This window comes from Schistocerca piceifrons, chromosome 1 (assembly GCF_021461385.2).
Source record: "Schistocerca piceifrons isolate TAMUIC-IGC-003096 chromosome 1, iqSchPice1.1, whole genome shotgun sequence".
NCBI lineage: Eukaryota > Metazoa > Arthropoda > Insecta > Orthoptera > Acrididae > Schistocerca > Schistocerca piceifrons.
Genome location: NC_060138.1, coordinates 793211258 through 793226684, shown reverse-complemented (window position 1 = coordinate 793226684; position 15427 = coordinate 793211258). Strand labels below are relative to the sequence as shown.

Genomic DNA, 15427 nt, shown 5'->3' with positions numbered 1-15427 from the left:
TGGTAAACTTATTCCAGTAACTTCTAAATGCCCCCCCCCCCCTCCCTCTCCCCCACCACAAAAAAGGCGTCTCTTCTCGTTACATAAAACTTTTGTTTTGCTTGAGTATGTATTTCTCCTTCATGATTATTTATTGCAAATGATGTGCTCTTTCAGACATACGCATGATTCTCAATGATAAAGCACTGTATGAGAAATATGAAGACTTCATGGTACGGAGGGTTTTGGCTGTTGATCCCGATACCCGTTGGTGTCCAGCACCAGACTGCAGGTTGGTAGTGCGTGCATAGAATGTTACATTGATGTGCTGCATTTGTAACAGCAGTTGTACATCCCCTTTTCATGTAATGAATGTCTTGGTACTTTTTAATGGTGATTCAGTTTAAGCAGTACAATAAATAGTGATGTGTATACATTTCATTGTAGGACAGGATAGTGACCAAAATGTTCAGTGATCCAGGAAGTAGTTTATCAGCATGGAGGACGGCAAGCTCAATTCTGTTGAGGTCAGGGAATTAGTCATTGCCAAATCTGTGGCATGCTTCATTCTGTTACGACCTAGGAAAGAATAGAGAAATGTGCATAATGCATGAATATTAAACAGAATGTAGTTCACATATGATAACTCAGTCGGAATGCACTGTTCTGCTTTTAGATTTCGTCAAATGTTCTTATAGCTTCAGTTAGTCACCTAATTAATAAATAACTGATAAAAATATGCTTGACCAATAAATAAAAAATGCTGTAAATATCACAAACTATAAACCAAGCTTTTTAACAACAGAAATTAGAATGTCGACAACAGCTGCGCTGGAAGAGATGAATGAAGGGTTTCCAAAGTTGTCTCAGACTGTAGCTAAGGAAGGGTAAAAGGTGGTGTAAGTAATCATGAGGATATCATCTGCCTTTAATCCTGTAGCTTTCTTCCTCTTCCTTTCTCCCATAAAAATAACTGTCCCTTTCCTTCTTCCCTTCCCTTTGCTCTGTGTTTTACCTTCAAGGATAATATTGACCGCTTGATTGTTTGAGCTATACTAGCTATTCCCATTACTCAGTGTTTTAGTTTTACATTTTTTTTCCCCCCCCCTAACTTTGAAATGAGAATTATTTCATGTTGGAAATTAATTTTTCTTCTTTTTCCTGATGGCCATATTTAGATTTCATTTGCTTCTGCTCCTAAGGCTCCTGTACAACAACAAAATATGTGCCCCTAATGCTAGTGTATTGCAACAAAATATTTTAACACTACCAAATGGTAAGATTATCAGTCCGTAGTTACAAATTTAGCTACCAGTATCAGTTAAAACAATCTCTCTGCAGTTTCCTAAATTTGTGATTCTCTTTGATTGTACGTAAATGAAAGTATGTAAGATATTCTTTTTTTCCATATATTTTTTGCTCTGTGTGGATTAGTACTTTGAAACATTCATGAAAATTATAGCTGTTTTAAACAAATGACTGTAAAAGAGATTAAATGTCTTGAGAATTAGGGTTTGCGTTATGTAACCACCTTGGACTTGGTATATGGTGGAGATAAAACATCATCAAATAGTATTCCCAAAAATTGTTAAATATTTATGAAATTGTGTGAACTGAGACGCTCTCGAAATCACAGATACTAAACAATTTCTTTTTTATTTTATATTCAGAAAATGCACTTAACAATTTGAGTGCTTCTTAAGCTGCTGTTGCCAGGCTACTTCCACAAGTTTCCTTTATGAATATTGGAGAGTCATAGTCTTTCATTTGAACAGTCTGGAGTTCCACACTAGATTTACAAAGAATACACTAGTCCTTATAGCCACTGTGTTCCCACCTGTGATATCCCTGGTATCTCAAATGCAGTTGTTGAAAAACGTTGCCAGAGTTATTAGTAGTTACATAATATTTCATACTGTATTGTATTGTAACAAAACAGTTTGCAGTGTTATGCCTTGTGAACACCAGAATTTGTATGCAATTTTATTTATTTTCACTTTTTAGACAGTGTGACTGTACCTATGAGAACGATTCAGCTTTCACTAAATATGAAAAAGGTGTATCCTTGTAAGTGCTTTATGTCTTTTTTTTCCTTTTATGCCTTTTGTGGCATACATTCTTTCTATCTGACAAACTATTTTGCAGCTGGAAAATACAGAAGGGTTAGAGAGTATGTAACTTTATCATTTGCTGTCATTTTTTTATGTTCACACAAAAAAATTTGTGAGTTAGTATTCTTTTACACATGTTTTAGTGGTCTTTTTAGTTATGGCTACCAAATTAAAAATTTATTTTTTCTATTTAAACTTATTGCCAAATGTATATCATTCTTTCTTTCAGTTTTGCTGTGATAGCAACTGGTTGTGCCAGTTGCCCAAAAATAAAGTGTGAAAGACCTGGCTGTGATGCGTATTTCTGTTACCACTGTAAGGCTGAGTGGCATCCTAATCAGACTTGTGATGCAGCAAGAGCACAACGGTCGCCTAACGTCCGCTCATCTTCTATTAGCTTCAGCCAGGATTCACAACATCGTAAGTTCTGTATGACACATTTTGGACTATAGTACACAGTATTAATCTAATGTTCAGTTTTATATTATGAGAAAGTTTTGTAAGTGGTGCACTCTTTTAAAACTTTCTTCGTATGTTTTCCAATAACTAAATTGCAAAAGTTGGTGATATGTTTCTGAATGCTCTAGTTTTTCTTCAACATATGTCAACTTGAAAGGCCTTTACTCAGTCCATATCTACATCTACATCTGTACTCTTAAAATCACTGTGAGGTCCATGGCAGAGGGTATGTCCCATTGTATGGGTTCCTTCTCGTACCATTCATGTATGGAGCGTAGGAGGAATGAGTGTTTGAATGCTTTTGTGTGTGCAGTAATTACTCTAATCTTACACTCAGGATTCCTATGTGAGCGATACATAACAGCTTCTAGTAAATTCCTAGAGTCATCCTTTAAAGCAGGCTCTTGAAACTTTAATAAACATACTTGGGATAGTTTATGTATATCTTAAAGAGATGCTGGAATTGGTTGTGTGTGTGTGTGTGTGTGTGTGTGTGTGTGTGTGTGTGTGGGGGGGGGGGGGGGGGGGTGCGCCAAAAGCCACATGTGAGTGTCTTTTAATTGTGCCTGTTTGCAACTTGGTGTGTCTTCTTTACAGTATGTAGCAATCTATCTTTCACCGCATTGTTGATGTTATAATTAAAACTGTCTGCAAGATCATTAATATAAAACAGAACAGAAACGTCCCAGCACATTTCCCTGGGGTACTCCCGAAGTTACTTCTACATCTGACAATAACACTCTATCCAAGGTAACATGCTGTGTCCTCCCTACCAAAAAGTCCTCAGTCCTGTCTCAAATTTCGCTTAATATCCGATATGATTGTATTTTCGACAACAAGTGTAGGTGTGGTGCTGAGTAAAATGCTTTTTGGAAACCAAGACATACTGCAGCTACCTGGTTGCCTTCATCCAAAGCTTTCCATATGTAATGTGAGAAAAGTGCAAGTTGTGTTTCACATGATCAGTGTTTTCAGAATCTGTGCTGGTTGTCATTGAGGAGGTCATTCTGTTAAAGATACCCCTTTGTTTTTTAGCACAGATTATCTTCTAACATACAACAAAAAATCAGTGTCGAGGATACTCGACATTAGTTTTGTGGACGGCTTCTACTACCCTTCTTCTGGACAGGTGTGACCTGAGCTTGTTTCCAAAAACTGGGCACAGTTTTCTATTACAGTGATTTACGATAGATTATAGTTAGAAGAGGGACTAACTCAGCCACAAATTCAGTTATGAATCTAACAGGGATTCCATTGGGCCCTGGAGCTTCATTCAGTTTTAATGATTTCGGCTGTTCAGCTCTTTCTGAACACCACTGACAATAATATTTATTTCATTCATCTTTTCCTGGTACAAGGATTAAATTGGGGCAATTCTCCTGGGTTTTCCTTCGTAAAGGAACATTTGAAAATGGAGTTAAATATTTCAGCTTTTTTCTTTGTTACCCTCAGTTTCGGTTCTGTCTCATTCACGAGGGACTGGACACTAGCTTTGGTGCCACTAAAAGCTTTTACACATGAGTAGCATTTATTTGGGTCCTGTGAAAGATCATTTGACAATATTCTGCTCCAGTAGTCATTGAAGGCATCACGCACTGCTCACTTCGCAGCTGAACATGTTTCATTTGGCATATGTCTGTCTTAGCGCTAAACTTTGATTTACAGCTGTTATGCAGTAATCTCTGTTTCTTTTGAAGTTTCTTTACAGTGACTGTATTCCATGGAGGTTCCTTCCCATTATGGATTGTTCTACTGGGTCTATATCTGTCCAGTATGTGGTCACATACTCTTTAAACTTCAACCATTACATGTACACACATCAAAAAAGTTTTGCATCACCTCGGTTCTGAGAGTTCCGGAACCTGTACGGAAAATTGGAATAGAGATCAACATACACATCATTTCTGCCTTTTATATTGCTCATGAAAACCACACATTGCATGTTGTAACACCATACAGCGAGGCCTTCAGAGTTGATGGTCCAGATTGCTGTACACACCGGTACCTCTAATACCCAGTAGCACGTCCTCTTGCATTGATGTATGCCTGTATTCATCATGGCATACTATCCAGAAGTTCATCAAGGCACTGTTAGTCCAGATTGTCCCACTCTTCAACGGCGGTTCAGGATCCCTCAGAGTGGTTTGTGGGTCACGTTGTCCATAAACAGCCCTTTTCAATCTATCCCAGGCATATTTGATAGGGTTCATGTCCAGGAGAACATGCTGGCCACTCTAGTCGAGCGATGTCATTGTCCTGAAGGAAGTCATTCACAAGATGTGCACGATGGGGCATGAATTGTCATCCATGAAGACGAATGCCTCGCCAATATGATGCCAATATGGTTGCACTATCGGTCGGAGAATGGCATTCATGTAGCGTACAACCATTACGGCGCCTTCCATGACCACCAGTGGCATACATTGGCCTCACATAATGCCATCCCAGAACAGCAGGGAACCTCCATCTTGTTGTACTTGCTGGACAGTGTGTCTAAGGCATTCAGCCTGACCGAATTGCCTCGAAACATATCTCCGACGACTGTCTCGTTGGAGGCATATGCGACACTTATCAGTGAAGAGAACATGATGCCGATCCTGAGCAGTGTATTCTGCGTGTTGTTGGGTCCATCTGTACTGTGCTGCATGGTGGTGTTGTTGCAAAGATGGAACTTGCCATGGACGTTGGGAGTCACGCAACCTGTTGCACACAGTTTGAATCATAACACGACGTCCTGTGGCTGCACAAAAACCATTATTCAACATGGTGGCGTTGCTGTCAGGGTTCCTCCAAGCCATAATCTGTAGGTAGTGATCGTCCACTGCCCTTGGGCGGCCTGAGCGAGGCATATCGTCGACAGTTCCTGTCTCTCTGTATCTCCTACATGTCCGAACATCGCTTTGGTTCACTCGGAGATGCCTGGCCACTTCACTTGTTGAGAACCCTTCCTGGCACAAAGTAACAATGTGGACGTGATCGAACTGTGATATTGACCATCTAGGCATGGTTGAACTACAGACTACACGAGCTGTGTGTGTACCTCCTTCCTGGTGGAATGACTGGAACTGATTAGCTGTTGGATGCCCTCCATCTAATAGGCGCTGCTCATGAATGGTTGGTTACATCTTTGGGTGGGTTTAATGACATCTATGGACAGTCAAAGGGACTGTCTCTGTGGTACAATATCCACAGTCAATGTCTTCAGGAGACCTGGGAACTGGGATGATGCAAAACTTTTTTTGATGTGTGTAGTTCGTCTACATGCTCCTGCTCTGTGCTGAAAGTTTCAAGTTCCTCATTGAGATATGACGTGACTTAGATGTACTTTGTACCTTGGTGATCATTGTTCCACAACCGTGTCATGGTCACTGATAACAGTTTCAATGTGACCATCCACAAAGGGGTCAGGTCTATTTATTACCATTAGATCCATCATGAGTGTGGTTCCTAACTACCTGTTGCAGCTAGTTTCCAGAGAAGGCATTTAGTAAAGTTTCACATGTTGTCTTATGCCCATCACTAACAAAACAGTAATTTTCCCAGTTAATTGCTGGTTGATTAAAGTCTCCATTGATGATTACAGTATGATTGGAGAACTTACGTAATAATGAACTGAGGTCTGCTCTATAGTTTTTGGTTACATCAGGAGATGAGTCTGGTGGATGATAAAAGGATCCAGTTATCATTTTATGCCCACATCTGCTACTGAGTCTTTCCCAAACAATCTCACAAGCAGCTTCAGTTGCTACCGTGGTAGATTTAAATTTCTAGTCTACTGTGACAAATACACCACCCCCACTTCAGATTTGCCTATCCTAGCAATATATACTTAAATTTTCCACCGAAATCTCACTGCTATCAATTTCAGGTTTCAACCAGCCTTCTGTACCTAGTGTTGTGTAAGCTTCACTGCTTTTCATGAGCACTTCAAACTCTGGCACACTGTTGTGAATGCTTCTCCAGCTTACCATTAGGATTTTAATACTCTCACCTATGAGAGGCTCGTCATTTGATCTTACACTGATACCTGTGGATTTCCTGCAGCTATTGTAAACCTAACCTAAAAACTCATTGTGTACACCCCCACACACAGTCGGGTACCTGAATGGCAGCCTCTGATATGCAGTGTACATCTGATCCTTTTGGGAGTAGATAAAGCCAATTGTTGGGGAAAACTGATGTTGGGCAGTGCACTGCTAGATGCCAAATGAGATGTAATGGAATATGTCAATAGAGGGTGTAAAAGTTGCTACATTTGTAAAGTGGATTTTGGGAACTATTTCATAAACAGAAATTATTGCCGTTCTGTCAGAATGATTTTTAAATAAGTTCATCTTGGCAATTCTTATAGTATTGGAATAATTGTGTCATTGTTTGTACAATGGTTTTGTTACATGACCTAGGTGCTATTTCTTCTATCTAGACATTCCTGTTTTTGTAACACTTCCCAGCCTTCACTTTAAAAATGTACCAATATTACCTCGTCATCACTTTTGCACCCGCTGTCGACATATTCCATTACTTCTCACTCACCCTCTTGCGGCGCATTGCACATTGTCAGATTCCCCAATACTTGGCCATATCTACACCCTCATGTGATGGTATGACCTTCCTCTGTGGCATAGCCACTGTCATTACCTGTCACTTATTGCTATTTTCAACAGTTTTGTAGCACTGGAGAATCACGATCCCTTTACTTCAGTGTAACTTAGTTTCCTCATAGTTTTTTGGGTTTTCCTCATAGTTTTTTTGGGTTTCCTACACTATCTCCCTTTTTTACGTCAAAAAACTGGACTTGCAGTGTTCAGTTACATGGCCTTCAACGAATAATTCTTGGTTTTCTGTTTCTGCATTGCTCAACACCAGTTTTAACTGGCAGTGCTTGCGGCAAGTGCCATCTGAACATTGGGAGAAATAAATTCTGTAATGATCTTTGTTGCAGATTTCTAGACCTGCATTTTTTGGTATATGGTTTTAGGGCTCCCTTTGATAGGTCAGATGTGCAATAAACTTTATAAATGCTCACTAGATGACATGCAGTGAGCAAAATCATATCGCATACAAAGTAAAGACATTCCAAATATCAAAATTTTAACAGTAAGTTGGCAAAGCTTCATAACAAATTTCTTGAATTTACCACAGTCCTGCAAAGCTCTTGCACTCAAATTATACTCATATTTGAGAGCTGGATGAAACCCAAATTAGAAAGCTCTGAAGTTTTAAATAAGGTATGGAGTGTATATCAGAAATACAGGTTAGATGCCCTAGAATGGGGTGTTCATTGCAGTTGACAAAAATATTTTGTCTATAGAGGTCGAAATTGAGTCTGGTGCCAAAATCATCTGGGTGAGAATAACTAGCCTTTGTGTAATCAGTTTAATCATCAGAGGTTTTTACCAGCCACCCATTACTGTAGAATCATTCAAAGAATTTTTATGATCGGTAGCTCTGAAATACTGCAGTCATGCAGTATTGGTTGGAGGCAACTTTAACCTGCGGAGTATTGACTGGAATGTATAGAGATTCATTGCTGGTGGTATGGACATCTTGTGAAGTAGTTCTGAACAGTTTCCGGAAACTGTTTAGAGCAGCTAATTCAATAACCCATATCCAATAGAAATATAGGAAACAGGTGTGACCTTATCAATAGTGTCAGTATAGAGGCAGGTATAAGTGATCATGTCATTATAGCGATGATGGTTACTAAATAATAATTAATAAATGTATAAAGAAGGCTAAGAGAGCATTTTTGTTGTTGTTTTGGTTGTTGTTGTTGTTGTGGTCTTCAGTCCTGAGACTGGTTTGATGCAGCTCTCCATGCTACCCTATCCTGTGCAAGGTTCTTCATCTCCCAATATTTTTGTTAGAAAAAGCAATAAGCAGTTGTGAGGCTCTTACTTAGATGATGGTGAATGGATATCATTTTTTAGTTCCAATATGACGGACACAGAGGAATTAAGGGCAAAATTTTGAAATGATGGTAAATCATGCTCCAAAAAAGTTGCGCCAAGTAAGTGGATTAAGCATGGAAAAGTTCCACTGTGGTTTCATAAAAAAATTTGGAGGATGCTAAGAAAACGGAAATTGTTGCATTTTCACTTCAAAAAAAGGACACCAAAAGATAAGCAGGCGAAAGTTAATAGAAGCTCGTGTATCCATAGAAAGATCACTGCATGAAACATACAACTGCTTCCTCCATCATACCTTAGCAAGACACTTTGCTAAGATCCTGAGAAAATTCTGGTCCTGTGTTAAATCACTAAGCAGGGTGAAGGCTTTTATGCAGTCACTCTTGACCTGCCTTGGGTGGCAAGAGAAGACGGCAAAAGGAAAGCTTATCTGTCAGATTTTGCATTTAATATGTCTTTCATCTCCCCTCTCCCCCCCCCCCCCCCCCCCTTCCCCCGTGAACCATGGACCTTGCCATTGGTGGGGAGGCTTGCGTGCCTCAGTGATCCAGATGGCCGTACCGTAGGTGCAACCACAACGGAGGGGTATCTGTTGAGAGGCCAGACAAACATGTGGTTCCTGAAGAGGGGCAGCAGCCTTTTCAGTAGTTGCAGGGGCAACAGTCTGGATGATTGACTGATCTGGCCTTGTAACATTAACCAAAACGGCCTTGCTGTGCTGGTACTGCGAACGGCTGAAAACAAGGGGAAACTGCAGCCGTAATTTTTCCCGAGGGCATGCAGCTTTACTGTATGATTAAATGATGATGGCGTCCTCTTGGGTAAAATATTCCGGAGGTAAAATAGTCCCCCATTCGGATCTCCGGGCGGGGACTACTCAAGAGGACGTCGTTATCAGGAGAAAGAAAACTGGCGTTCTATGGATCGGAGCGTGGAATGTCAGATCCCTTAAGCGGGCAGGTAGGTTAGAAAATTTAAAAAGGGAAATGGATAGGTTAAAGTAAGATATAGTGGGAATTAGTGAAGTTCGGTGGCAGGAGGAACAAGACTTTTGGTCAGGTGAGTACAGGGTTATAAATACAAAATCAAATAGGGGTAATGCAGGAGTAGGTTTAATAATGAATAAAAAAATAGGAGTGCGGGTTAGCTACTACAAACAGCATAGTGAACACATTATTGTGGCCAAGATAGACACAAAGCCCATGCCTACTACAGTAGTACAAGTTTATATGCCAACTAGCTCTGCAGATGATGAAGAAATAGATGAAATGTATGACGAGATAAAAGAAATTATTCAGGTGGTGAAGGGAGACGAAAATTTAATAGTCATGGGTGACTGGAATTCGTCAGTAGGAAAAGGGAGAGAAGGAAACATAGTAGGTGAATAGGGATTGAGGGGAATAAATGAGAGAGGAAGCCGCCTTGTAGAATTTTGCACAGAGCATAACTTAATCATAGCTAACACTTGGTTCAAGAATCATAAAAGAAGGTTGTATACCTGGAAGAATCCTGGAGATACTAAAAGGTATCAGATAGATTATATAATGGTAAGACAGAGATTTAGGAACCAGGTTTTAAATTGTAAGACAGTTCCAGGGGCAGATGTGGATTCTGACCACAATCTATTGGTTATGAACTGCAGATTGAAACTGAAGAAACTGCAAAAAGTGGGAATCTAAGGAGATGGGACCTGGATAAACTGAAAGAACCAGAGGTTGTAGAGAGTCTTAGGGAGAGCATAAGGGAACAATTGATAGGAATGGGGGAAAGAAATACAGTAGAAGAAGAATGGGTAGCTCTGAGAGATGTAGTAGTGAAGGCAGCAGACGATCAAGTAGGTAAAAAGGCGAGGGCTAATAGAAATCCTTGGGTAACAGAAGAAATATTGAATTTAATTGATGAAAGGAGAAAATATAAAAATGCAGTAAATGAATCAGGCAAAAAGGAATACAAACGTCTCAAAAATGAGATCGACAGGAAGTGCAAAATGGCTAAGCAGGGATGGCTAGAGGACAAATGTAAGGATGTAGAGGCTTGTCTCACTAGGGGGTAAGATAGATACTGCCTACAGGAGAATTAAAGAGACCTTTGGAGAGAAGAGAACACCTTGTATGAATATCAAGAGCTCAGATGCCAACCCAGTTCTAAGCAAGGAAGGGAAGGCAGAAAGGTGGAAGGAGTATATAGAGGGTTTATACAAGGGCGATGTACTTGAGGACAATATTATGGAAATGGAAGAGGATGTAGATGAAGACGAAATGGGAGATAAGATACTGCGTGAAGAGTTTGACAGATCACTGAAAGACCTGAGTCGAAACAAGGCCCCCGGAGTAGACAACATTCCGTTAGAACTACTGATGGCCTTGGGAGAGCCAGTCATGACAAAACTCTACCATCTGGTGAGCAAGATGTATGAGACAGGCGAAATACCCTCAGACTTCAAGAAGAATATAATAATTCCAATCCCAAAGAAAGCAGGTGTTGACAGACGTGAAAATTACTGAACTATCAGTTTAATAAGTCACAGCTGCAAAATACTAACGCGAATTCTTTACAGACGAATGGAAAAACTGGTAGAAGCGGACCTCGGGGAAGATCAGTTTGGATTCCGTAGAAATGTTGGAACACGTGAGGCAATACTAACCTTACGACTTATCTTAGAAGAAAGATTAAGAAAAGGCAAACCTACGTTTCTAGCATTTGTAGACTTAGAGAAAGCTTTTGACAATGTTAACTGGAATACTCTTTTTCAAATTCTAAAAGTGGCAGGGGCAAAATACAGGGAGCGAAAGGCTATTTACAATTTGTACAGAAATCAGATGGCAGTTATAAGAGTCGAAGGGCATGAAAGGGAAGCAGTGGTTGGGAAAGGAGTGAGACAGGGTTGTAGCCTCTCCCCGATGTTATTCAATCTGTATATTGAGCAAGCAGTAAAGGAAACAACAGAAAAATTCGGAGTAGGTATTAAAATTCATGGAGAAGAAGTAAAAACTTTGAGGATCGCCGATGACATTGTAATTCTGTCAGAGACAGCAAAGGACTTGGAAGAGCAGTTGAACGGAATGGACAGTGTCTTGAAAGGAGGGTATAAGATGAACATCAACAAAAGCAAAACGAGTATAATGGAATGTAGTCAAATTAAATCGGGTGATGCAGAGGAAATTAGATTAGGAAATGAGACACTTAAAGTAGTAAAGGAGTTTTGTTATTTAGGGAGTAAAATAACTGATGATGGTCGAGGTAGAGAGGATATAAAATGTAGACTGGCAATGGCAAGGAAATCGTTTCTGAAGAAGAGAAATTTGTTAACATTGAGTATAAATTTAAGTATCAGGAAGTCATTTCTGAAAGTATTTGTATGAAGTGTAGCCATGTATGGAAGTGAAACATGGACGATAAATAGTTTGGACAAGAAGAGAATAGAAGCTTTCGAAATGTGGTGCTACAGAAGAATGCTGAAGATAAGGTGGGTAGATCACGTAACTAATGAGGAGGTATTGAACAGGATTGGGGAGAAGAGAAGTTTGTGGCACAACTTGAGTAGAAGATGGGATCGGTTGGTGGGACATGTTTTGAGGCATCAAGGGATCACAAATTCAGCATTGGAGGGCAGCATGGAGGGTAAAAATCATAGAGGGAGACCAAGAGATGAATACACTAAGCAGATTCAGAAGGATGTAGGTTGCGGTTGGTACTGGGAGATGAAGAAGCTTGCACAGGATAGAGTAGCATGGAGAGCTGCATCAAACCAGTCTCAGGACTGAAGACAACAACAACAACAACATGTCTTTCATGCAGGAGGATTGTACAAATGTACTGTTGTTTGATCATTCTGCAGACTTCCATATGGAGGACATAGTCATAGGCATCCATGGCTTAGAGAAGCAGCTGAAAGAGGTGAAAACACATAAGTTACTGGTCTGGATGGAATTCTAATTTGGTTTTAGAGGCATACTGTTTAGTGAAGGTACAGTCATGAGAAATGGGTTCCAGACTGGCTTGATGTATTCTTAAGTAATAGAACTCTACATTGTCCTGGACAGCAGGTATTAATCAAAGATGAGACTATTTCCAGGTGTGCCCCAGGAAGTGTGATAGCACTACTATTGTTATCTATATATGTAAAAGATCTGACAGACTGAGAGGGCAGCAGGTTTCGACTTTATGCTAATGATGTTGTAGTATATGGAAAGGTATTCTCATTAAATGACTGTAGGAGGATACAATCTCTCTTGGACAGCATTTATATTTGATGTAGTAAATGGTAGCTTGGTCTAAACATATAGAAATGTGAGTTAATGCAGATGAGTAGGAAAAAAGATCCTGTAATGTTGAATACCGTACTAATGGTGTGTTTCTCATCTATTTAGACATGTGAAATCGAACAAGTATGAAAGGTTGGTATTACGGTGACTGGTCAACTTTGGTTTATTGGGAGAATTCTAGAAAAGTGTAGCTTGCTGGAGACGGCTTGCAGAACACTTTCATGATCTATTCTTGAGTACTGCTACAGTGTTAGGGATCTCAAACCAGGCTTGACTCAAGGAAGACATCGATGCAATTCAGAGGTGTGCTAGTGGATTTATTTATGATGGGTTTGATCAACAAGGGGTGTTACAGAAATGCTCCATGGAAATCTGTGGAGGGAAGATGATGATCTTCCTGAAAAACACTGTTGAGGAAAATTTAGAGAACCATTGAAGATGACTGTAGAAAGATTCTACTCCTACCTATGTGCATTTCGCGCAAGCCCACAAAGACAGGACTAGAGATATTAGGCCTCGTAGAGAGGCATATAGACAATTGCTTTTCCCTCACTCAATTTGCTAGTGAAACAGGAAATTGAAATGTATACAATACTGAAAGAACACCATTTTGTTATGGCTGGTACAAGGATAGGAGGCCTCAAATATTTTTTGTTTTGATGGAACAGTTTTCTACTGGCTTCTTCCTTAAATAATAATCTTTGCATGGGGGGGGGGGAGTTGGTGTGGAAGCTAGAAGGACATTATTTATTGACATTAGTTGACAACCAAACATTGCACGGACTGTTAACGTAAACAAAACACTGACTGACTGACCTCTTTGACTGACTTCACTGACTGACCCCTCTGCTGTCCCGCTGTGTCGCTTTAAATACAACTTCTAACACTTGCTACATTGTTAATTTATTACAAAATCTAACTTACAATTAAAAACAATTTCATCTAAACTAATTACTGTTACATTTGTACAGATTACAACATATGATGTAGAATAACATATTATTTTTTATCATCATCTTTGGTCTTTTGTGTGAAAATTAATTTACAATCTGATTTCAACAATTATTTTGCTTTTAAGTTACTTTCATAATTAGCGATTGTACGAATTTCGTTGCTAACATTAGTTTGAAGTATACACATTGTGCTTTGCCATATTACATAAATTAAAGATACACTTGTTTTCCTTACATGGCAGAGTTTTGTAAATTTGGGTAGTGTAACTATCTGCGTAATTTACAAGCACCATTAATTACAATGAATTACGTAAAAATGAATTACGAATGAATTTGCCTCACTGGATTATAATTGTTATTTTCATTTGAATTGGAATGACATTTTTTATGTTAACTAATGTGCCAATTGCAATTATGGTAATTAGAGGTGTCAGTTATTTATGCCAACATTTCCACAGCCTCTTAATATTTGCTGCTAAACATTTTTTACTTCAGTTTCTTGATTTGATATATAATTTGGCATGGTGTACTTAATGTTGTTAATGACAACAATCTGTTAACAATAGTGATAATGTACATCCTTCTACAATATTCTATATGTGTTTACGAATACTAATAGGTTTTTTGGCAAATTGAACTGAATGATACCTATATAGATACACATAAAAGGCCTTAGGGAGCACTGAATCTTACAGAAAATATATGGATATCTGTGAAAAATACATGGATATCTGTGTGTGTGTGTGTGTGTGTGTGTGTGTGTGTGTGTGTGTCTCTCTCTCTCAGGGAAACATTCCACGTGGGAAAAATATATCTAAAAACAAATATGATGTAACTTACCAAACGAAAGCGTTGGTATGTTGATAGACAAACAGACAGACACAAACACACACGCAAAATTTAAGCTTTCGCAACCCACGGCTGCCTCCTGATGAAGCAACCATGGGTTGCGAAAGCTTGAATTTTGCGTGTGTGTTTGTGTCTGTTTGTTTGTCTATCAACATACCAATGCTTTCGTTTGGTAAGTTACATAATAACCTTGGGAGAGGCTGTAGTGTTATAAGAACATAAAATAGTGCTTTCCAATTAAGGCTGGGATGATTGCAGGAATTTTTATAGGGTTTCTTAAAAGCTTAGTTGCTATGATCAGTGTAGAGAAAGAAAGATAGTTTTTAACTGTTCTCTTCACATCAAAAAGGGATGTATCTTTCAGTAATGTTAGTTGTTTAATGCCAGTAAATGCAAAAGTCACAAGCAGCCTCTTGACCTTAATGTAATCACTCAGTTTATTATTGAATGACTGCTGTGCAGAGGACGGTTTCATATATATATTTTCTGAAACAGGGGTTGTTTTATTCAGCATTGAAATACACCAGGTTATTCCCCAATCTTTTAGCTACACAACACTATTTTTCAACATAATCTCCATTCAATGCTACGGCCTTACGCCACCTTGAAACGAGGGCCTGTATGCCTGCACGGTACCATTCCACTGGTCGATGTCGGAGCCAACGTCGTACTGCATCAATAACTTCTTAATCATCCGCGTAGTGCCTCCCACGGATTGCGTCCTTCATTGGGCCAAACATATGGTAATCCGACGGTGCGAGATCGGGGCTGTAGGGTGCATGAGGAAGAACAGTCCACTGAAGTTTTGTGAGCTCCTCTCGGGTGCGAAGACTTGTGTGAGGTCTTGCGTTGTCATGAAGAAGGAGAAGTTCGTTCAGATTTTTGTGCCTACGAACACGCTG

The 15427-nt window shown here is 39.4% G+C and overlaps 1 protein-coding gene across 3 annotated transcripts in view; it reads left to right on the top strand.

Moving 5' to 3' along the window:
* Positions 1–15427, top strand: part of LOC124713289 (E3 ubiquitin-protein ligase RNF19A-like) — a 379972-nt gene that overhangs the window by 275164 nt on the left and 89381 nt on the right. For all 3 annotated transcript variants that reach the window (XM_047242937.1, XM_047242936.1, XM_047242938.1), the window contains 2 exons: positions 157–271; positions 2320–2510. In XM_047242937.1, coding sequence (XP_047098893.1) covers positions 157–271; positions 2320–2510 — 306 coding nt within the window. The remainder of the gene's footprint in view (positions 1–156; positions 272–2319; positions 2511–15427) is intronic.